Raw genomic sequence first — 25557 nt, 5'->3', positions numbered from 1 at the left:
CATTTTGAATTCAGGCTGTAACACAACAAAATGTTGAATACGCCAAGAGGATATGAATACTTTCTGAAGACAATGCACACACACACACACACACACACACACACACACACACACACACACACACACACACACACACACACACACACACACACACACACACACACACACACACACACACACACACACACACACACACTCACACTCACACTCACACTTATGTACAGCTAACCTTGTGGGGACATACAATTCAGTTCCATTCAAAATCCTATTTTCCCTAACCCCTAGCCCTAAACCTAACCCTAATCCTAACCCGTACTCTTACCTTAACCCTAACCAAAAAACCTAAACTTTATCGTAACCCTAAACCTAACCCTAGCTCCTAACCCTAACCCTACAACTAACCCTAGCTCCTAACCTTAATATTTAACTTAATTCTAACCCTAACACTAATACTAACCTTAACCCTAAACCCCCTAGAAATAGCATTTGACCTTGTGGGGACTAACAAAATGTCCCCAGCTGGCCAACTTTTTGTTCGTTTACTATTCTTGTAGGGACTTCTGGTCCCCACAAGAATAGTTAAACACGTCCACACACACACACACACACACACACACACACACACACACACACACACACACACACACACACACACACACACACACACACACACACACGTCCACACACACACACACACACACACACCACACACACACACACACACACACACACACACACACACACACACACACACACACACACACACACACACACACACACAAATAGCAGTCACTCAGCTAAAGCTCTTGATCAGAGCGTATTTCCTAGACCCATATAAAAAAAGGAGGTACTGGTATAATAAAATGCCCCCAGAGAGACAGTGTGTTATGGGAGAGAGAGGGACCTCCTGGAACAAACGCAGACACAGGAGGGGAAAGAATGGAGCTTTACCCATTACTGGCAGGCAGACAGACAGAGACTATTACAAGTCTAACATATTTACCTGTGTGTGTGTGTATGTGGGTGTGTGTTTGTGTCACAGTTTGCTGCCATAGCAGGGCCCCATGCCACTACACCAACCCGACTACTTAGATATTCCCACAACCCCACAGGGGCTGCAGCTCAGCTATGCTCACCATGCCTGTCATCCCAGGAATGGAGAGGATGGGAGAAGTGACCCCCGTCACTTCATGAGCCTGAACCCAGGCCAATGAGAAGATATTCATTCATGAAACTCCGCTCTGCTAGCTAAATAACCTTCTCTCTACACTGCAATTTCTCTTGCCCCCAGAGATGTATGCACCCTCGTACAAACTGCAAATGCATCCAACAATTTGTAGAGTCACAAGCTTGAAGTGCTAGGAATATGGGACGAAGTACTGACTACTTTAATACACATATGTGAATTTGTCCCAATACTTCTGGTCCCCTAAAATGGGGGGACTATGTACGAAAAGTGATTTCTAAACGGTTCAAATCAAGTCAAAGTTTATTTGTCACGTGCGCCGAATACAAACAGGTGTAGAACTTACAGTGAAATGCTTACTTCAGGCTCTAACCAACAGTGCAAAAATGGTATTAGGTGAACAATGGGTAAGTAAAGAAATAAAAACAACAATAAAAAAAGAGTGAAAAATAACAGTAGCGAGGCTATAACAGTAGCTATATACAGGCACCGGTTAGTCGGGTTGATTGAGGTAGTATGTACATATGGTTAAAGTGACTATGCATATATGATAAACAGAGAGTAGCAGTAGCGTAAAAGAGGGGTTGGCGGGTGGTGGGTGGCAGGACACAATGCAGATAGCCCGGTTAGCCAATGTGCGGGGGCACTGGTTGGTCGGGCCAATTGAGGTAGTGTGTACATGAATGTATAGTTAAAGTGACTATGCATATACGATAAACAGAGAGTAGCGGCAGCGTAAAGAGAGGGGTTGGGGGGGGGCATGGCACACAATGCAAATAGTCCAGGTAGCCATTTGATTACCTCTTCAGGAGTCTTATGGCTTAGGGGTAAAAACTGTTGAGAAGCCTTTTTGTCCTAGACTTGGCACTCCGGTACCGCTTGCCATGCGGTAGTAGAGACTGTATGACTGGGGTGGCTGGGGTCTTTGACAATTTTCAGGGCCTTCCTCTGACACTGCCTGGTGTAGAGGTCCTGGATGGAAGGCAGCTTAGCCCCAGTGATGTACTGGACCATATGCTCTACACCCTGTAGTGCCCTGTGGTCGGAGGCCGAGCAATTGCCATACCAGGCAGTGATGCAACTAGTCAGGATGCTCTCGATATTGCAGCTGTGGAAGCTTTTGAGGACCCATGCCAAATCTTTAGTTTCCTGAGGGGGAATAGTCGTGTCCTCTTCACGACTGTCTTGGTGTGTTTGGACCATTCTAGTTTGTTGATGTGGACACCAAGGAACTTGAAGCTCTCGACCTGCTCCACTGCAGCCCCATTGATGAGAATGGGAGCGTACTCGGTCCTCCTTTTCCTGTTGTCCACAATCATCTCCTTAGTCTTGGTTACGTTAAGGGATAGGTTGTTATTCTGGCACCACCCAGCCAGGTCTCTGACCTCCTCCCTATAGGCTGTCTCGTCATTGTCGGTGATCAGGCCTGTTGTGTCGTCTGCAAACTTAATGATGGTGTTGGAGTCGTGCCTGGCCATGCAGTTGTGGGTGAACAGGGAGTACAGGAGGGGACTGAGCACTCACCCCTGAGGGGCTCCAGTGTTGAGGTTTCAGTGTGGCAGATGTGTTGCTACCTACCCTCACCACCTGGGGGTACTACGGTGTTGATCACTGAGCTGCAGTCAATGAATAGCATTCTCACGTAGGTGTTCCTTTTGTCCATGTGGGAAAGGGCAGTGTGGAGTGCAATAGAGATTGTTTCATCTGTGGATCTGTTTGGGCGGTATGCAAATTGAAGTGGGTCTAGGGTTTCTGGGATAATGGTGTTGATGTGAGCCATTACCATCCTTTCAAATCACTTCATGGCTACGGACGTGAGTGCTACGTGTCTGTAGTCATTTAGGCAGGTTGCCTTCGTGTTCTTGGGCACAGGGACAATGGTGGTCTGCTTGAAACATGTTGGTATTACAGACTCAATCAGGGACATGTTGAAAATGTCAGTGAAGACAGCTACCAGTTGGTCAGCACATGCCCGGAGCACACGTCTTGGTAATCCGTCTGGCCTCGCAGCCTTGTGAATGTTGACCTGTTTAAAGGTCTTACTCACGTCGGCTACAGAGAGCGTGATCGCACAGTCGTCCGGAACAGCTGATGCTCTCATGCATGCCTCAGTGTTGCTTGCCTCGAAGCGAGCATAGAAGTGATTCAGCTCGTCTGGTAGGCTCGTGTCACTGGGCAGCTCACGGCTGTGCTTCCCTTTGTAGTCTGTAATAGCTTGCAACCTTTTGGTTACTGGTCCAGTGCCCTTATCCACTAGGCTAAATGCCGCCACACATTTAAAGAGCTACTGAACACGGCGATTGGCACGTATGTTTTTCTGTTGCTCATTCAAAAAAATTTATTTCAGTCTTGGTGTGTTTCCTGACGGATTCAGATTTTGGTTAATTATGTTTGTCCCCCATGAGACACTGAAGCCTATTTAATCTAAGATAACTCAAGAAATCGGTAATTCTTTTTGACGTTTTGGCCGAGGATGTTTTAGTTGCACAATTTTACATCTGAGGTGTTAGGTGCAGTATTTCGCAAGTAAAAAAAATGTGCAATGCCTTGTCTTATGTAAACAGTCGGAACTGCTGTTTACACTCTCACAAGCCGCACAAGGGTCGTTAGAAGGTAAGAAGTTATTTTACATAGAATATTATAGGAAACACCAGGACATAATGTCTATGATACTGTAATAAACTCACATAGTTGCTGTCACAAACTCCAAACTACACAGTTGTCACTGACTAGTTGGATATTCATTTCCCACTGAGCAAACCAAATCAAATGTATTTACAAAGCCCTTTTTTTACATCAGCAAACAATTTCTGTACTTACAGTATTTTCACCCCAAAATGTTTTATCAGGTTTATGCTTGGCGGGCCATATTTGTTTATTGACATTTGTCAATAAAACTCATAAAAGCAGCTGTTTATGTCAACGTGGTTTTAACTTATAGCCCTGGTTGTGCTGAAAAGAAAATAGTAAAACACTTCAATGTGATGCTAAATATGAGATCAGAGCAAGCAGATGAATGAAAGTAGTGAATTTCAGCTTTTTCACTGTGCAAAGCATGGGACCAATGGAGTTAACAATCCATGGGAGACCTAGGCTATTATGCAATAGTCCTGACACCTCACACCTAGTTTCTCTACACAGTCGTGTGTGTGTGTGTGTGGTTATTCACTGGGTTAATTATTCTAAGGTGAGGCCTAACTCATACGTGAAGAAGCATTCACATCTAATTCTCACCTTCAGGACATATGCATACACACCCATAGTGATTGAGGATGGATTTCGTCTTTTGAATCACTTTTCACATGTAAAAACAGCCTGAGAGAATTGGGCAATCACATTCCCATGCAATTATGCTCGTTAAAGTCAATCGGATTTGCTCTCCACACTAACAAGTCAAATGTCAATAAACTTGAACAGAGTGAAATGGCAAATTAACATCTCAATTAACAGAAAATAAAATGATTCCCCCACCAATCCTACTTGGATTAGAGAGTACAGAATTCCAGCAACAATTCGTAAAATCTCATCTGTTCCCAACATTCTCTCCTTTCTAGTAATTCTCTCTAGATGCCAGGCAGAACACAGGCTGTAACCAGCCTCAAATTTCCACCTTCTCATTTCCTTTTCCAACCAGCAGTTAATACTCCTCATCTGTCCTCATCCGAAGACCAAAGTTTAAGATTGAAAGTTTACTCACCACGTGCACAATAGGTGTAAAACAGTACAGTGAAATTCTTACCTTGAGAGCTCTTTCCCAAAAATGCAATTTTAATAATACCATAGATAATATAATTAAAAACATTTAAAAACACAAGATCTACAATGTGAGTTAAAGAAACACAAGAATGTGAGTAGATACACGTCAGTGCCAGTACCTTATTCGATGTGCAGGGGTATTGGAGTGGTTTAGGTGGTTTTACATATAAAGTGACTGGTAGTAGGATATACTAATAGTGATATATACAATCAACTAAAATATAAACACAAAATGTAAAGTTTTGGCCCCATGTTTCATGAGCTGAAATAAAACATCCCAGAAATGTTCCATAAGCACAAAAAGCTTCTCTAAAATGTTGTGCACAAATTTGTTTACATCCCTGTCAATGAGCATTTCTCCTTTGCCAATATAATCCATCCACCTGACAGTGTGGCATATCAAGAAGATGATTAAACAGCATGATCATTACACAGGTGTAACTTGTGCTTGTGACAATAAAAGGCCACTCTAAATGTGCAGTTGCAGTTTTGTCACACAACACAATGCCACAAATGTCTCAAGTTTTGAGGGAGATTGCAATTGGCATGCTGACTGCAGGGATGTCCCCCAGAGGATGTTGCCTGAGAATTTAATGTTCATTTCTCTATCATAAGCCATCTCCATGTCATTTTAGAATATTTGGCAGTACGTCCAACCGGCCTCACAACCGCAGACCGGGAGCATGAAAAACAGTCCATGTCTCGGGTGGCTGGAGTCTTTGACAATTTTTCTGGCCTTTCTCAGATACCGCCTGGCATGTTCGTCCTGGATGGCTGGGAGCTCACCCCAAGTGATGTGCTGGGCCGTCCCCACTGCCCGCTGTAGGGCCTTCCAGTTCCGAGCGGTGCAGTTGCCATACAAGAAATTGATACAACCAGTCAGTATGTTCTCAATGGGTCAGCTGTAAAAGTTTCTGAGGATCTGAGGGGCCATGCCAAATCATTTCAGCCTCCTAAGGGAGAAGAGGCGATTCCGTGCCTTCTTCAAGACTGTTCTGGTGTGAAAGGACCATGTTAAGTCATCAGTGATGTGTACACCGAGGAACTTGAAGCTCTCTCCACTGCGGCCCTGTTGATGTGGACGGGGTGTGCACCCCCACTGTTTTCTGTAGTCCACGATCAGCTCCTTGGTCTTGCTGAAGTTGAGGAAGAGGTTGTTGTCCCGGCACCACACTACCAGTTCTCTGACCTCCTCCCTGTAGGCTGTCTCATCGCTGTTGGTGATCAGGCCTACCACTTTCGTGTAGTCAGCAAACTTGATGATGGAGTTGGAGTTGTGTGTGGGGGGCCCCATGTTGAGGGTCAGCATGGCGGAGGTGTTGTCGCCTACTTTGTCCACCTGGGGTCGGCCCATCAAGAAGTCCAGGATTCAGTTGCAGAGGGAGGTGTTCAGTCCCAGGCTCCCGGGTTTGGTGATGAGCTTGGAGGGCACTATGGTGTTGAATGCTGAGCTGTAATCGATTAACAGGATTCTCACATAGGTATTCCTCTTGTCCTGGTGGGAGAGGGCAGTGTGGAGTGCAATTGAGATTGCATTGTCTGTAGATCTGTTGGGGTGGAATGCAAATTGGAGTTGGTTTAGGGTGTCTGGAATGATGGAGGTGATGTATGCCATGACTTTCAAATCCCTTTAGAGGGCAGTAGTCATTGTGGCAGGTAGCCTTACAGTTCTTGGGAACATGAATGATGGTGGTCAACTTGAGACGTGGGGATTACAGAGAGGTTGAAAATTACGTGAAGATGCCTGCAAGCTGGTCAGTGCATGCTCTGAGAATGCACCATGGAAAACAGTTCGTTTCCTCAGCCGTAGCCTCTGTGTTGGCTGAGATAGCTCTATGTGTGGTAGCCCTGTCCTTTAGTTTAGCGTGTACCTCTGTGTTAATCCAGGACTTTTGATTGGGGAAGCAGCTGTGGGGACAACGTCGGCGATGCATTTCCTGATGAAGCCCAAGGCGGAGGTGGTTAGCTCGTCGATGCTATCGGCGGAGTCCCGAAACATATTCCAGTCAGCACTAGCAAAACAGTCCTGTAACAGCCTTCAATTCAGAGGACTATTTCTCTATGGAGTGCGTCACGGGTACTTCCTGTTTGTGCATTTGTTAGTACACAGGAAGCGCACCCTTTTGCGTCTGGCAAACCCCTCACCCCTAAGCCGGCATTACAGAAGTTCCAAAGCAATAATCAGTACACATAGAACCATATTCCTAGTTTCATACATACAGTACGGTTATATAGAGCTACCGTACATTTGCAGTGCTATATACAGACTGTTTCTGCTTGTGTATCACTACTGCAGCCAGGTTTATAGTACTGAGTCAGACTCAATACCTTACCTAAGCCATACTATACTCAACAGGACTGAGATTGATCAAGAGTGACTGAGTTTGGGTGTGTGCATCTGTGACAATGTGTGTATGTGTCAGTGTGCTTTCGTGACCTACAGTATTCTGTGCTGTGAGAGAGTAAATTGGTAAGTGCATATCTGGTTTCATGCGTGTGTGGTGGCTGAAAACACTGCTCAAACCCGCACCACCCGATCTCATCAGTCCTCCTCACACAGTGCTAAAGCGCAGTCGAGCAATCCCAACCACAAACAAAAACGAAATAATAAAAAACTAGCCTCCATTCATTATTGGTACCATCCATGCGAAAATAATAGCCTGTGAGCCATTTGGGCATTCCAGAGAGCGAAGGTAACTGGTGCGGATAACGAAAATGCCCTTGGTTTTAGTGGCTGGCATGGACACAGGAAACATGCTAGGCTCCATTACTGAACACTTGTTGATCCAACCCTGGCAGGGTTGAGGAGGAAGGAGAGGCCCAAAGTTATGATATCAGCTAGCTACATCAGTGTTTACACTGTGCTAGTCCTGGAGGAGCACTATATGTACTGGATTTAATTCCAAACTATGCAATCTCAGCACATTCTCAAGGGAGACGCCTTCGTCAGAGGGATAGAGCTAAGTGAGCCAGGCAAGTGTGGTGTCACTGTAGGAAAGTTAAGTGGGACTGCATATAGTGCTGTATCATCATAATTGGCTGCATTCAACATCTGATTCATGTGCAAAATTAGACTATATCCATGATCCTATCCATCGATTCTACATGAAGCCATCAAGTAGTAATCTCAGAGCAGTTCCACGACTTCCTCTGGATTTCCACAAGCACAAACAAGCCTCCTCCAGGCCAGGCATAATGTGATCCAGCTAAAAATAAAAACCTGTGTGACTAAATAGCCTGATCATTAATCAAATCTCCCTCCCCCACGGTCAACCACTGGAGGGAGGGATATAGTGACGGAGGGAGGGAGGAAGAGGGAAATGGACTGTGTGGGTTCAACTTTTGCATTGTGTGTTTACCCAACAGAGTCAATGAAATGATAACCGGCGCCAAGTGTGCTAGAGCATGGCAGTGCGAAGCATGACCAAACACAAGGAATGCTCCTTAGTTAACGGCATTTCCCAAAGGGGAGACTTGAAAACATTTACCCTCCACACTACAAACCATCGACCCAGAAAACTTAATACAGCCTGATTTAATCCCCCAGATCAGACACAAAGAAGGAAGCCAAATTATGTTTGAAGAGCTCTTGAACGTTCCCCATCTCTGAAGAGAAGTATTCCTTTGTTGGTAATTTTGTTTGGCCTGATCTCACCTTATGTATTCAGGTTATTAAAGGTATTAAAGAGTTTAAAGACTTGGATGAAAGTTGAGCTATATATTTTTTTTTACAGTACACAAAACAATTGAGTTAAGGTGTCTTAATACAAACGGCTGCTCTCATCAGTGGGTGCATCACCCCCACCCGCTCCGAACTGCCAGCAGGGTGATGCCCCCGCCCCCTGCCCAAAGGGATTTTCCAAGGACGGGAAGAACCAAGCCCCAATGGACACCCGGGCGGGCATGGAAGCAAGCGCACACGCAATCATCAGGACCAGCACACATGCCGTCTACAACTTGATTTATTTAGGTTATGTTCTATGGCCTTCAAACTCATCTCTGGACCTCGGAGCCAGTTCCACTGCGTTGTTTCATTGTTCCTCTCTAATCAGGGACTGATTTAAACCAGTAGGCTCCGGACCTCGTAGGGTAAGAGTTGAATACCCCTGTTCTATGGTTTACATGTGTTCTGATAGTGTCCCAGAGACCATCTAGTCCATTGTCATAGTCTTGAAGGCTGCTCGTTCCATAGTCCAAGAAGTCCATTAACCAATGCTGTCCATGCTGAAACACTGAGGTTTACACACTTTCCAATTCCTAAGTATTGTCTGTTTGACTGATAGTTGGGCCAGAGTACTGATGCGTAGCGTGGTACTAGGTTGGATATTACCCTACTCCCTAGTAGGTACACTACAGGAAACAGTGGGATACATACATTCAAGATTTCAGACAACATATCAACTAACTCAGTCCAGAATCTTTTGACAGCTGGACATTTGCAGAACAGATGCATTAGTGTACCGACCTCACCCCAGCCATCCCAACAAGTCTGAAAGGCTTTGTTTCATGTTTTTCAACTTGTGTGGTGTGATATATGCCCTTCGTAAGATCTTCATTTGATCTACTCTTAATCAAGATGAGAAAATACCGATTAAGCTCTGTGAAATGTCTCAGTCATCATAACATAATCGGATTCCACTAATATGTTTTGATCTAAAGTTGCCTTTCAGTAATTTGGCATTGCCAGACACTCTTGGCAGACTATTGAGGGGTGTGTGTGTGTCCACGGTTACTAACCTGGGTCATCTTGGCCAGGTCCAGGGAGGGCCGGGGTTCCTGAGCATCCTCTGGTCTCCTGCGCTTCATACCAATCTTCTTATCGTTCAGGACGCAGGGATGGGACTTGCTCCGCGACAGCCCCCCAGTCCCCCCTGCTGTCTGCCCAGCACGTCTCCCCAGCTGTGGGTTGCAGTCCGGTGAGCTGGCCCCTTCTCTGTGGTGGTCTGGCAGGCTGATCTGCTCATGGGACAAGGAGAGGGGCCTGAGAGAGTGGTGGTACGGGGGGGAGGTAGGGGAGGCAGTGAACAGGGGGTGAAGGGGCAGGTGCTGGTTGAAGCAGGGAAGCTCCAGGGTGCCTTCTGTGGGGTTGTTGGAGCGGGATGGCAGGCTGAAACTGGAGCTCCGCTGCATGGCAGGAAAATTAACCCCCAAAAAACTTCCACCACCTCCTATTCCACTTCCTCCAGAGCAGCGCTGCACACTCCCCCCGCTGTGGCACCTCCTCTTCTCCACCGCCGTCCACACTCGCGACCCCTGAGGTCTCCATGACGACCTGCAGCTCCCAAACGCTTCGGAGAAGGACAGTGAGAGTGAGCGGCACTGGCGCTTGCTAGGGGGCGCCGTGGTGGAGGTGGCGAGGGCCAGGGACTGGGTGGCTGCCAGCTTGGCATCGCCCAGGTTGAGGTCTCGAATGAGGCTGGTGATGGCGGTGGCGGTGCCCACCTCACGGCCCCAGACCCGGCTACTCTGCTGACACTCCTCGGGAAGAACGTCCCACAGGCTCTCCAGACTGGCGCCGGACTGGCAGGGGGTCCCTGGCTGGATGGCACAGCCTCTGCGCAGGTCTAGCCACCTGTCTGCCTCTGGAACACAAGGACACACAATAAATACATGTTATGTTTTATACTTTATATATCATCTAATTTGACATAATGTACTTTTGAAGTGGGTATATAAATCAGGACATAACAGATGGGAAGCTTGTATCAGGGGCCTAATTTGAAATCATTACTATCAAAAAAACTCAATGGTCCTCCTATTTCACTTCTCCCCCTCTGGCAACATAAGCTACTATTTGCCATCTCATGGAGTTTTGGAAATCCCACTTTATCTCCTCTACAGAGGCTATGTCAAGATAAAGTGCAGCTTTAAGTGACACAATAAACGACAGGGAAAGAAGGGCTAAGCTTCCAGGGTGAGGTTCAATGTGCAGTGTGCATCTTCTTCACGTATGCGAGTTGGGCTTCACGTTAGGATGATCAACCCAGTAAATAATCACACATGCATGCACACGCACACTCAGACAGTAAGCAATAGACAGTAAGCAGTAGCAGCTCTTGGTTAGTAAGACAGTAAAGTGTTTCCTGGTGAGTATCGCCACATCTGTAGGAACTCTAGAGAGAGAGATGGAGCACATCACTCAAGGTCTAGATTCGCAGTAAAGGTGGTTTAGGACAGGATAGTAAAAGACAGCTATTGACAGGGGATTGGTTCAACCCAAGCTGCACTTCTTGACAGTACATTATCTGAAACAGAGCTGCTTGCTCTAGATCAACAGTTGCATTATGGCTGGCAGGGAAATAGTCTGAGATTATTGGTATTACAAGATTCTACAAGCAACCTGGCAGCCTCTACGAGACATGTAAATGTCAAATGGCAACATACGTCATTAATTACTCACATTTTTTATATAGCACTACAGTTGTCACAGAACGCTTAGTTAACAAAAATTGGCACGTAGAGGCCTAAGGGCAACAGTGGCACGGTGATGTTTGGCCAACAACAGTACCAGTCACATAACAAACACTGACTTTCAGGTCTATGAACCGGACAATGTTGTGCCACTTGTTTTACTCTTGATGGGGGTTTCTCCAACTGAAAAGTTAAGTGAAGACAAGTTTAGACTGAAGGAGAACTTCCAAAAGTCCTCTGACTGGAGAATATGTCTTAGTCCGGGTGGGTGGCTTCCTCCAACAATGACAGAAATGCAGCCTGACTTGATTGGTTTAAATTCAGACAGAACTTGACAAATGAATATGCCAACATTATTCATCACAGGCACAAAGGAAGAATATGACAGTCCAGTGGGCAAAATACCACACTGGTTCTGGCTAACGTAGCCGCTACTGATCTCAAAGCTAGCACAGATCTCTATTGATTCCCAATTGGCAACCGGGGGCTCATCTCTGTCCAAATCCATCCCTTCAAATGCTTCTCTCCATTTTTGCCCTTACTTGGTGGGCGGAAGGCTTTGTTTCAGTCCCAAAGAACAATGGACGGGGGCTACGACATGACCTGACAAGAATGTCAAGAATACAAAATGACAATAGGAGAAAGCATCTAAAAGAAATTACCTCGCCCAGTGAAAAATGTGTTCAGCAAAGGACTGCAATCCCAGCAAAAGCCATTTAATAGCATACAATGTCTTATGTCAGCTGTATCAGATATAGTAGTTGTAGGATATATGCAATGTGTATCCCTTTGGCTTCCCCCGCTCTCCGGTACATGGGACAGATGACGGGGCGAGTCCAAAGGGACTCTTATTTACAGTAGCTTGTCTTTAAACATGGGGGGGGGTTAAGGAGTGTGATATTCGCTGAGCCAAGGAAGTCAATGACAAAGGCAACACAACAATTCAATTACTTTTAAGTCCAATGAGTGCAGTGCACAGCTCTGTGTGAAGGCAAGTGCACACTGGGCATGAGAGGGAGGCGAGAGACAGATGGTAAAAGAGAGAAGTGAGACAGAAAGAGAGTGACAGAAGGGGATCAGCAGAAATAGTTAAAAGAGGAGGGGAGCTTATAACAAGACATAAAGCTGGTGAACAACACAAAGAAAATGAAGATAAAGCCTGATACAAGACGGTAAGAAACTTAATGGTGAGGATAACAGAGCGAAGGCCATAGTCTGAGGGATGGATGCACTCACCCACAGTGCCACAGGAGAAGAGGGTAGTCCCTCTGCTCATGGTGCCGTGCTTACGCTGTTGATGGACAGATGGAGGGAAACAGACAAAGAGGACATGGCTTAGACTAGGCTCATTTATCACACTCTAAACATGTCCGTACATAACTCTCCAAGCATCACACACACAAACACACACACACACACACAATCCCTGTTTGTCCTAGAACGTACAGAACAATTCAGAAAAGAGAACAAACAGGGTGGTGCAGTCAAGCTCATAGAGAAATAGGGCAAAGGGACGGAGTCATTAACATTGCTGGGAGACACCTTAGGTGCATCGTCACAACAAAACAGTGTTATGACAGCACAGCTAGACACCTCACAGTACACACTGGGGGCTATAAAGAGGTACAACTGCTCAAATGGGCTTAATTTTAGTTGAAGTCTTTTCACCCAAATTGCTTGATTTGAAAATCAGCCCTTTAATGTCATCGACTGCTGAGGTAGAATAATATAACATTTATTTAGAAGGGCCAACCTAGAGGCCATATAAATGAATTTAAGACCTTGATGGCGAGCAACCTGCCAAAAACTACAATAGGATGTATTGTAAAGAAGCCAAAAGAGAACCCAAGTCTCATGTTTCCAAGGTCAGTTGAGAGAGAGACGCACCTGTAAGGTACTTGTTACAGTGCTTTAGTTATAGGTCTAGCAGAGTTTTACTCACCAGCAGCAATTCAGTGTCTTTGGACCTTACATCATCGACACCCTTCTTCTTTTCCAGTGTTTTTGAGAAAATGATCACCATGGTACGGCGCAGCTCTGCTCCAGTCCATTCCAGTGCAGGAGAAGGCCGTGGAAAGCCATCTTAGTTGAGGGCGGAGGGGAGACAGTCTTTTGGGCAGGTTGGATGGGCAAATGACCACCTTCCATCGGCAGAGTGTCCTCGGGTGGTAGGGGAGCGTCTCTCACTCTTCAGCCATCCCTGTGCAAAAACAGACAGAAAGAGAGATGTGGTGAGCACAAACACACATACAGTTGAAGTTGGAAGTTTACATACACCTTAGCCAAATACATTTACATTCACAATTCCTGACATTTAATCCGAGTAAACATTCCCTGTCTTAGGTCAGTTAGGATCAACACTTTATTTTAAGATTGTGAAATGTCAGATTAATAGTAGAGAATGATTTATTTCAGATTTGATTTCTTTCATCACATTTCCAGTGGGTCAGAAGTTTACACACACTCAATTAGTATTTGGTAGCATTGCCTTTAAATTGTTTAACTTAGGTCAAATGTTTTGGATATTCTTCCACAAGCTTCCCACAATAAGTTGGGTGAATTTTGGCACATTCCTCCTGACAGAGCTGGTGTAACTGAGTCAGGTTTGTAGGACCCTTGCTCGCACACGCTTTTTCAGTTCAGCCCACACATTTTCTATAGGATTGAGGTCAGGGCTTTGTGATGGCCACTCCAATACCTTGACTTTGTTGTCCTTAAGCCATTTTACCACAACTTTGGAAGTATGCTTGGGGTCATTGTCCATTTGGAAGACCCATTTGCGACCAAGCTTTAACTTCCTGACTGATGTCTTGAGATATTGCTTCAATATATCCAAATAATTGTCCTACCTCATGATGCCATCTATTTTGTGAAGTGCACCAGTCCCTCCTGCAGCAAAGCACTCCCACAACATGATGCTGCCACCCCCGTGCTTCACGGTTGGGATGGTGTTCTTCGGCTTGCAAGCATTACCCTTTTTCCTCCAAACATAACGATGGTCATTATGGCCAAACAGTTCTATTTTTGTTTCACCAGACCAGAGGACATTTCTCCAAAAAGTACGATCTTTGTCCCCATGTGCAGTTGCAAACCATAGTCTTGCTTTTTATGGCAGTTCTGGAGTAGTGGCTTCTTCCTTGCTGAGTGGCCTTTCAGGTTATGTCGATATAGGACTCGTTTTACTGTGGATATAGATACTTTTGTACCTGTTTCCTCCAGCATCTTCACAAGGTTCTTTGCTGTTGTTCTGGGATTGATTTGCACTTTTCGCACCAAAGTATGTTCATCTCTAGGAGACGCGTCTCCTTCCTAAGCGGTATAACGGCTGTGTGGTCCCATGGTGTTTATACTTGTGTACTATTGTTTGTACAGATGAACGTGGTAACTTCAGGCGTTTGGAAATTGCTCCCAAGGATGAAGCAGACTTGTGGAGGTCTACAATTCTTTTCTGAGGTCTTGGCTGATTTCTTTTGATTTTCCCATGATGTCAAGCAAAAAGGCACTGAGTTTGAAGGTAGGCCTTGATATACATCCACAGGTACACTTCCAATTGACTCAAATGATGTCACTTAGCCTATCAGAAGCTTCTAAAGCCATGACATAATTTTAAGGAATTTTCCAAGCTGTTTAAAGGCACAGTCAACTTAGTGTATGTAAACTTCTGACCCACTGGAATTGTGATATAGTGAATGATGAGTGAAATAATCTGTCTGTAAACAATTGTTGGAAAAATTACTTGTATCATGCACAAAGTACATGTCCTAACTAGAGGTCGACCGATTATGATTTTTCAACGCCCATACCGATACCGATTATTGGAGGACAAAAAAAGCCGATACCGATTAATCGGCCGATTTTTATATATATATTTGTAATAATGACGATTACAACAATACTGAATGAACACTTATTTTAACCTAATATAATACATCAATAAAATCAATTTAGCCTTAAATAAATAATGAAAAATGTTCAATTTGGTTTAAATAATGCAAAAACAAAGTGTTGGAGAAGAAAGTAAAAGTGCAATATGTGCCATGTAAGAAAGCTAACGTTTAAGTTCCTTGCTCAGAACATGAGAACATATGAAAGCTGGTGGTTCCTTTTAACATGAGTCTTCAATATTCCCAGGTAAGAAGTTTTAGGTTGTAGTTATTATAGGAAATATAGGACTATTTCTCTCTATACCATTTGTATTTCATTAACCTTTGACTATTGGATGTTCTTATAGGCACTTTAGTATTGCCAGTGTAACAGTATAGCTTCCATCCCTCTCCTCGCTCCTACCTGGGCTCGAACCAGGAACACAACGACAACAGCCACCCTCGAAGCAGCGTTACCCATGCAGAGCAAGGGAAATAACTACTCCAAGTCTCAGAGCGAGTTGATAGGCTTGAAGCACAGCGAAGAGCTTTGCTAAACTTTAGTTTATTTGGTAAATATTTTCTTAACTCTTCTTGAACAGCACTGTTGGTTAAGGGCTTGTAAGTAAGCATTTCACGTTAAGGTTTACACTTGTTGTATTCGGCGCATGTGACAAATAAAGTTTGATTTGATGTGGGCACACGTGTGTGAGCACGCCAAGGATGACCTTTTTCTATCAAACCACAACAGTGTGTCCCCAGGCGCAGGGCGAGGAGGACAGCAGGATTGCTCCTTGTGTGTGTCTGTTTGGCAGGCAGCAGGGCCCTGAGAGAGACGGGCCTAAACACATACAGCACACTGGGCTTGGCCACCACATACAGAGTACACCACAGGCTCACTCTGTAGTATTTACTGAGTCCTCCTCTACAAAATGTTTAACTCACAACACTAGGGAGCTAATCCAAAACAATATAGTTGAATCCCCCAGACAGACAGAGCTAGGCTATATCAGGAATAGTAATCACTGCAGTGACCTTGGGGTTGTCCCGACCACTCGCTGTAAAACAGCTGATTAGAGAGGGCCAGGCCTGTTCCTCCAATCAACAGCCTACTGTCTACTTTCAGATTCTACTGTGGGCCAACAGACACAGCTACCACAGCCTTCAGAGCTCCTCAGCTAAACCCATGACCACTCTGGGTTATCCTTAAGATATGGTAGAGAGAAAATGTAAAGGGTTGATGATTTAAAAAATGATGGGGCCAGTTGGAGAGGATAGAAAGTACTGGGCAGTGAGATTGCATTGATATACTACATGACAAAGAAAGGGGTAATGTGCTTGCCAACTGTGGGGAAACAAAGGAGGTGACATAAGGAGGGCTTCACGGGTCCCAGAGGCTGTCCTCCACCCACAGGGGCCAAAGAGACCAATGGCTCTGCTCTCCTCTCTGGCCCCATGACGGCATGTAGCCTCCTAATGTTTAATGTGGGCCAGCCTAGCCCATGCAGGCCCACTGCCGGCATATGATTCCCATTATCTCCATGTATCCCTGGGAGTCAGTGGAGGAGGACTGGGCCTCTTGATGTTAGAGGGGGCGGTGGAGCAGGACTGGGTCTCGTGAGACTAGAGGGGGTGGCGGAGCAGGACTGGGCCTCGTGAGTGTAGAGGGTGTGGCGAAGCAGGACTGGGTCTCGTGAGACTAGAGGGTGTGGCGAAGCAGGACTGGGTCTCGTGAGACTAGAGGGGGTGGCGGAGCAGGACTGGGCCTCGTGAGGCTAGAGGGGGTAGCGGAGCAGGACTGGGCCTCGTGAGTGTAGAGGGGGTAGCGGAGCAGGACTGGGCCTCGTGAGGCTAGAGGGGGTAGCGGAGCAGGACTGGGCCTCGTGAGGCTAGAGGGGGTAGCGGAGCAGGACTGGGCCTCGTGAGTGTAGAGGGGGTAGCGGAGCAGGACTGGGCCTCGTGAGTGTAGAGGGGGTAGCGGAGCAGGACTGGGCCTCGTGAGTGTAGAGGGGGTAGCGGAGCAGGACTGGGCTTCGTGAGGCTAGAGGGGGTGGCGGAGCAGGACTGGGCCTCGTGAGTGTAGAGGGGGTGGCGGAGCAGGACTGGGCTTCGTGAGGCTAGAGGGGGTGACGGTGCAGGACTGGGCCTCGTGAGACTAGAGGGGGTGGCGGAGCAGGACTGGGCCTCGTGAGGCTAGAGGGGGTGGCAGAGCAGGACTGGGCCTCGTGAGGCTAGAGGGGGTGGCGGAACAGGACTGGGCTTCGTGAGGCTAGAGGGGGTGGCAGAGCAGGACTGGGCTGGTGAGGCTAGAGGGGGTGGCGGAGCAGGACTGGGCCTCGTGAGGCTAGAGGGGGTGGCAGAGCAGGACTGGGCCTCGTGAGGCTAGAGGGGGTGGCAGAGCAGGACTGGGCCTCATGAGGCTAGTGGGGCTGGCGGAACAGGACTGGGCTTCGTGAGGCTAGAGGGGGTGGCGGAACAGGACTGGGCCTCGTAAGGCTAGAGGGGGTGGCAGAATAGGACTGGGCGTCATGAGTCTAGAGGGGGCATGTGTGTAGCCTAGGTGTCAACGAGGGGTCATGGGAGAGGGAAAACACAATGAGAATTACCTTCTGGAGCCATGTGATCCAATTCCACATGATGCAGAACTAGGACACATTGGGCCTACTGGTCAATGCTCACATTTTATTTCAAGTATGGGTAGCTATAGCCCAATATGGTGACCGGAATATGGGCAAGTGGGTGTGTTGAAAGGAGTGGTTGTATGGAAAGTGAATCAGCTGATTGAGCAGATTTGTTGCCACTCAAGATCGTTTTGCGTGGCTGATTGGGCTGCACGACGAGTCAATTAGCCGGCGACCAGTGCTGTATTGACTTGCCTGTCAACCTGAGGTGCTTCCTACTCATGGGCTGCTATATCATGGTCATGTCGCCGACGGTAACTAACTTGGCAACTTAGTTCTTCAAATTATTTTATTTACACTTTAGTCATTTAGTTGACGCTCTTATCCAGAGCGACTGGCCCAACGCTTTTAACCGCTGGGCTACCTGCCGCCTACCTATTTCAAGTAGGTTAGCAACCTACACAAGAAATAAATTATATTGATAACCATCTAGATGTCACCTTGATACATACAGTATGGTCTACTACTCAATGGGGATGGAATGAACGGCAACAACACCGGGACACAGTGCCCTTCGCACACGCTTGCCAAGCACTACTATCTGACGACGGCGTGCAAAGTAGTTACCTCGTAGCCAATATCAGGGTGACTGTCACAGTAGGCACACGTATACAACACATGAAGCTACAGTACACCCATCATCAGTACTTTTATTAACAAATAAACAGTCCGTTTCATAACTGAAATGTAACAATTATTTGTGCAAAACTAAGTGTGAAATACAACTCAGACTCATTCTCTGGCTTCAAAAAAGAAGTCCAAACTCTCACGGTATGGTAGCTCAATATACAGTAGGTGCATGGTAAGAAACAAAACAAAACAGCTTAAACAAACCGTTCGAACATATAGCAGAGTGCTTTCCACACACCCACTACTTTCCTTTTGACATACCCACTCGCCCACACTCCGGTCGCCATATTAGGCACCAGCTACCCCCTTCTCCTTTATTCGCTTAATGAACTTGAGGAATCTCAAAACCCTAGTAGTTCTACATTGGCACATTTCTGTGGTACATCTTCAACTTACAGTTGCCTCGTGTAACATTTTAACCATGGTTCCATGCTTGTTAAATCATGTTTAATATCTGAGTAAATTATACTGCAGCAGATGGCAGAATCTTTGGCTCCAATTCAAGTTTAGGCCCAAAAAGGATCATATTAAATGTCAATAATAATTATATTTATATATCCCTAGAGGGAAAAAATCTAAATCTAAATGATCCAATTCCATAGGGGATGTATGTACCTAACAGTAATTCTAACCAGATTCTTCTTCATTATAGAAGTTGGGTCTGGGCACAGGCCTCTTGGCTCTCAATGGTCGATTACAGAGAAGGATTTGAAAGGGCAGTACTGGTAATGGCACCATGCCCAGGCTGATTCTGCACAGGCACATGAATGGGCACCTGGGGTGACAATATGGGGCACTGTAAGGTTCTGTGGCACAGTGTTTAGTGTCCATTACTGATTGGATGTGGTTACGGTAAACTTGTGAGGAGTGCGTCTAGTGTCACAGCTTTGATCAGTTATGTTGAAATAAACAAACACATCGCATCAATGACCTCTGCAACTTGTGGTTGATGAGAGGGTGAGACAAAGAAAAATAACAAATAGATATATGTAATGTGTGTATGTAATGCTCTAGGACCCTCAAACTCAACTCTGGACCTCAAAGCCAGTTCCACTGCATTTTTTCAATCAGGGATTTAGACCTGGGACACCAGGTGTGTGCAATTAATTATCAGGTAGAACAGAAAACCAGCTGGTTCCGGACCTCGTGAGGCAGGGATCATCAAATAGATTTAGCTGTGGGACGATTATTTTCTTGAGCGGATGGTCAGGGGGCCGGAACATAATTACAAATCATTTGTAGACTGCAAATGGACCACAAAAAGCCCAAACAGATATAATATTTGACTAAAACATCATAATTTCAAACCTTGCTTACATTTGTATACGATCACATATCTCTCTATTGTGCGTGGGAACAGATTTCCAAATAAAAATCTATTGGAGCTGATTCGATGGTGTTTTTACAGTTTTTTATGTCCAACAATTTTAAAATTAAAATGTATATGTATATATTTTTTTGCTCATTACTTTGTGGGCCAAATAAAATCAACCGTGGGTCGCCAGTTGGGAACCCTGTCATAGGGTAAGAGTTGAGTATCCCCTGGGCTATGACAATGTTATCCTGTTCTTTGTTTTGTGTTATATGCGCAACCAAAGTATGGCTAGTAGGCTATGTCTACTGTGGAGCCTAGGCCTAGTATGTTGAAGATTGTAAAATGTTTAACCATTTAAGAGGACCACAATGGAAACAAGTTTTCTAACTTTTTTGTATCATCCTCGATGTTTGTAAATGCATTATCCACATGTGTGGTTGTATTGTGTTTTAAAATCTCTCTCTCTCTCTCTCTCCATTATCTGCATACTCAAGTATTTCGGGAGATTTAATAAGATGGCATGCTTTTATTATGACAAAAGACACACTATTGACTATATTAGAGTTATAGTGGCTTAAAAGGTGTTACAAAAATTATTCTTCCTCATCAGGTGGCGTTTTCAGGCCCACTGGGAGAGAAGGAGAACTACCATTCTCTTGTGAAAGTCTCAAGTAGCGTCTGTGTGGGCATGAAGAGTTAATGCTGGGTCAGCCCTTTCTCGTGTTGAGGATGAGGTCGTAAAACGGGTCTGGAGAGGTCACTGCATACCAAGCCGCCCTCCGACCATCAGCCCAGCACCCATTAACTGGACACTTTGTCCCAAACACCACCCCATCATGCAACAGGAGCCTGGTGAGAACATAAACAAAGCAGCTCTCATTCACTCAGCTTTTTACTTGACAACATCTGATTTGATGTGCAGTTACTGCGGTTGATATTGGCCTTCCAAGTCAATTCTAAATTACATTTCTTTAACAACAGTGACCATGAGCTTCTACACAAGTAAAAACTGTCTTTATCTCTATGAGCAGTTTTAAAGACCATTCATTTATTTTTCTCTGAAAGAAGAGCAGTGACCATGACAACCCAGTCCTGTGACAAACTGAAAAACAAAACAGAGAAGACACACCTTTCTTGAGAAAGGTTTCCAGGGCGCTGACATATCAAACAAACACACACACACGTAGGCATACACACACGTACACACTGGAGGTCTAAGTGTGTGTCGATTACAATACTGCTGCTTTGTTGCCATTTTAAAGCTAGCGATATACAGGGCCGGATTAATGCAGGGGCTTACCGGGACTGAAGCCCCTGGGCCCAGGGGCCTATGATTTCTTAATCACTCAACCACACGAATGCCCGGTCATTTCAGTCAGCTGTTTGTTCCACCCCCACCCCAAAAAAAAACATATTTACGGTTATTTTATCATCCATGTTGTAAATAGGAACTTGTTCTCAACTGGCCTACCTAGTTAAATAAAGGTGAAAAAAAAAAAACGTTGTTACACGGTTATATGGTAATTGTGTCAGTCCTAATGAGCAGTAATGATTATATGCTCTTCAAAGCTGATTTAGGACTTCTTCCTAAATCATCACTAATCTGTAGCACAAAACTGAACTGGGTAGGTCCAGGGGTTGGAGACCGTTATTAAGAAGGATTAGGCCAGGGGCCCCCCTTGGCCTCTGGAAAAACCATTGCATGCCAGCCAGGGCTCTCCACACATCAGGTATCCTACTAATTACCTCCTCTCTCACCCCCTCACCCCCGTCCCTCAGTATATGGTTTCTCCCATTACCCCTGACAGGCTGCTCTATGCACATTAAATCAGGCCCTTATCCACCAGGGAAACGTTACATGAGAGCTTCCAGAGCAGACCATCATGATTAATCCACCTCACAGGAATCTATAAAGGCTAAGGAAGGGGACCACTCCTACAGTATGGTGTGTAAATAGGTGACGTTATACAGACAGTCACTTCCAATCCCATATTGCATGTCTTGGGTAGCTGTACCCTCCAAACTAGTTACAGGGTAGTGTGGTCTGCACAACGCATCACTGGGGGCAAACTACCAGCCCTCCAGAACATCTACAGCACTCGATGTCACAGGAAGGCCAAAAAGATCATCAAGGACAACAACCACCCAAGCCACTGCCTGTTCACACCGCTACCATCCAGAAGGCGAGGTCAGTACAGGTGCATCAATGCTGGGACCGAGAGACTGAAAAACAGCTTATATCTCAAGGCCATCAGACTGCTAAACAGCCATCACTAACTTAGAGAGGCTGCTGCCTACAAGACCCAATCGCTGGCCACTTTAATAAATGGATCACTAGTCACTTTAAACAATGCCACTTTAAATAATGTAAATAATAATAATATTTTACATTACTTATATCATATGTATATACTGTATTTTATACCATCTATTGCACCTTGCCTCTGCCGCACGGCCACCGCTCATACATATATTTCAATTTACATATTCTCATTCACCCCTTTAGATTTGTGTGTATTAGGTAGTTGTTGGGGAATTGTTAGATTACTTGTTAGATATTACTGCACTGTCGGAACTAGAAGCAGAAGCATTTTGCTACACTCGCATTAACTTCTTGCAACTATAGGGGGTGCTGTTTTGCATTAGCATAATTTTCTCTACAGATTAAACTGCCTAGTACTCAATTCTTGCTCGTACAATATGCATATTATTGTTATTATTGGATAGAAAACACTCTCTAGTTTCTATAGCCGTTTGAATTATGTCTCTGAGTGAAACAGAACTCATTCTACAGCACTTTTCCTCCCAGTGTGTGAGATTTAGACATCTTGGCCTCTGGTTCCAGATCAGTTTTAAAAGTCTCTGTAAATCCTATGAGATACAAACACTGCCCACGCCTTCCTCTAGATGTCAGTAAGTGGTGACAATTTGAATGGAGTCGATTGCGCAATCATTGGCTCTATAAATCACCAAATACCGGAAGTAGCGTTCCTTTGGACTGTGCGCTCAACGCAAGAAGGATATCTGACTGGCCTTTTTCCAAGCCTTGGTTTAGCCAGTAATATAGCGTCGGTCATCTTTTTACTCGTTATAGGTGTTAGAAACATCATAAGGTAGTTAATTTAAACCGTTTTATAGCAATTTATTTCCGTTTAGTGCGATTTTGAGGCATTGCTTTGCAATAGACTTTGAAGCTCCGGGCACGTTTCGGGGTCCCGGTCGTACGTTAGTGGGCATTTCGACGGACAAGTGGACATCTTTCGATCAAAAGAAGATTAGACCCAAGAAAGGATTCATTGCCCAAGATTCTGATGGGAGAACAGCTCATAGTAAGAACAATTTATGATGATAAATCGTGTTTCTGTCGAAAAATGTTAAACGCTTATAACGCCATTTTGTTTGCTATAGCTTCGCTTGGCGCAACCTGTATTGAAAAGTAAGGATAATTTAAAAAATGTAATTCCGCGATTGTATTAAGAATTAAATTGTCTATCAATCGCTGTCCACCCTGTATTTTTTAGTCAAGTTTATGAGTATTTATGTATAAGACTAGATCACTGTCTAATATGGTGCACGACATTTTCTGACCAGCTGAGCTACTTTTGTCATTGTCTAACCATGATTTTGGTGGCTAAATATGCACATTTTCGAACAAACTCTATATGTATGTTGTAATATGATGTTACAGGAGTGTCATCTGAAGAATTCTGAGAAGGTTAGTGAAAAAATTAATATATTTTGGCGATGATAACGATATCGCTCTCTTTGGCTTGAATAGTGCTCGGGTAACGTTTGCATATGTGGTATGCTAATATAACGATTTATTGTGTTTTCGCCGTAAAACACTTAGAAAATCTGAAATGTTGTCTGAATTCACAAGATCTGTGTCTTTCCATTGCTATGTGCTGTGTATTTTTAAGAAATGTTTTATGATGAGTAAATTGGTAATACACGTTGCTCTGTGTAGTAATTCTAGGAGCTTTGGTGAGATTTGTGATGCTGGCTGCAATGGCAAACTATGATTTATACCTGAAATATGCACATTTTTCTAACAAAACCTATCCTATACCATAAATATGTTATCAGACTGTCATCTGATGAGGTTTTTTCTTGGTTAGTGGCTATCAATATCTTAGTTTAGCCGAATTGGTGATAGCTACTGGTGTTGAGAGAAAATGGTGGACAAAGAAAAATTGTGATTTTTGCTAACGTGTTTAGCTAATAGATTTACATATTGTGTCTTCCCTGTAAAACATTTTAAAAATCTGAAATGGTGGCTTTATTCACAGGATCTGTATCTTTCATTAGGTGTCTTGGACTTTTGATTTAATGATATTTAGATGCTACTATTTAATTGTGACGCTATGCTAGCGATGCTAATCAGTGTGGGGGGGTGCTCCCGGACCCGGGGTAGAGGCTCCTGAAAGGTTAACATCTGCTAACCATGTGTATGTGACCAATAAGATTTGATTTGATAACACTGCAGGTCTCGTATGGGGGAGCATAGTCGATGAATGGTGTGGGAATGGGGGAGTGTTGGGGGTGGAGGGTGACGGGCAATTATGGGCATTCCATTGAGTCAAGACATCCACTCATTCATGAGAAAGGTGAGCCTTACCCATTCAACCAAACATCCATCTGTTACTTTCTTGGCAACTGTCTTGAGAGCTGTGTGTGTGTGTTTGTATGTATTAATGTGTATGTGTGTGAGTGTGGGTGGGTGGATGGATCCAGGGTTGGAAAAAAACGGGTCAATGTCTGTGCCCATGACTATATATATGAATGGACAAATCCATCGGTAACGTGATAGCATTCATTCCTATGTGAAAACTCAATAGCGTATTTGAAGCCAAGGAAGTCGGATAAGATGGCCTCTCATGTGGGAGATTTATGTAGACATAACATGCACAGTTTGAGCTACACCAGGAGAAGACGTTGCAGGCTAGCTTAGTGCTGCCGCCTCTCATTGAGTATCTGAAGTTGGAGGCCGACCGGGGTACCGCAGGCTGCCATTCGCTACTTATCCTTATAACGTCTTCTGTGTGCAATTGTAAAATAATCGGTTAAAGGACATTCCTCTGGTGTAATAGAATCAATTATTGGTACCATGACTGTCTTGAAAATGTTTATTTATTTTCACGAAGATTGACCACAAAGATTGCCATTTTCCCCTTAGGGGGAATCCTTTTTTCTACAAACAATACCTGCGGTACAGCGGTCGGCCTTGAACTTCTGTGGCTTAAATGAGAGACATTATCGTTCACATAATGTAAAAGATGAAGATGTAGTGCAAAGAGATTGCCTAATTTAGCTACCATTATGAACACAACTGAGATGGAAGAAACATGATTTCCTTTAGCTCAGTAATCTTCACAATTATGTGAGGCTAAACTTATTGGCAGAGAAACTGTGAAATACAATGGCAAATACTGTGAAAAACTGTGAAGTGCAGGAAGGCCACTGCTTCAGCACTAGCATGGAAAACAAGCTCTGCTTCCTAATACGTTGAATTATGTCATTTGCACCATACATCATTCGGAAACTTTCTATTTCTTTTTTAGGGGTATATAATTGAGGGATTACATTTTAGACAGAATCAACAGAAAGTCTAACCAAACCTCAAATGACTCAGACAGGAAATATGCAGTGTTGTTAAGAAGGAGGAAAGGAGAAGGTGGAAAATAAACAGAAGAATGAGTCTTTCGTCATTCATAA

The 25557-nt window shown here is 44.7% G+C and overlaps 1 protein-coding gene across 2 annotated transcripts in view; it reads right to left on the bottom strand.

The window, feature by feature from the left end:
• LOC129857680 (protein FAM53B-like) overlaps window positions 1–25557 on the bottom strand; it is a 45866-nt gene that overhangs the window by 4630 nt on the left and 15679 nt on the right. For both annotated transcript variants that reach the window (XM_055926174.1, XM_055926165.1), the window contains 3 exons: window positions 13296–13553; window positions 12590–12644; window positions 9680–10524 (listed from right to left, as the gene is read on the bottom strand). In XM_055926174.1, the coding sequence (XP_055782149.1) occupies window positions 9680–10524; window positions 12590–12644; window positions 13296–13376 (981 nt within the window). In that variant the 5' untranslated portion in view covers window positions 13377–13553. The remainder of the gene's footprint in view (window positions 1–9679; window positions 10525–12589; window positions 12645–13295; window positions 13554–25557) is intronic.

The sequence above is a fragment of the Salvelinus fontinalis genome, chromosome 1 (genome assembly GCF_029448725.1).
Source record: "Salvelinus fontinalis isolate EN_2023a chromosome 1, ASM2944872v1, whole genome shotgun sequence".
Taxonomy (NCBI): Eukaryota; Metazoa; Chordata; class Actinopteri; order Salmoniformes; family Salmonidae; genus Salvelinus; species Salvelinus fontinalis.
This window is presented reverse-complemented; position numbering and strand designations above follow the sequence as displayed.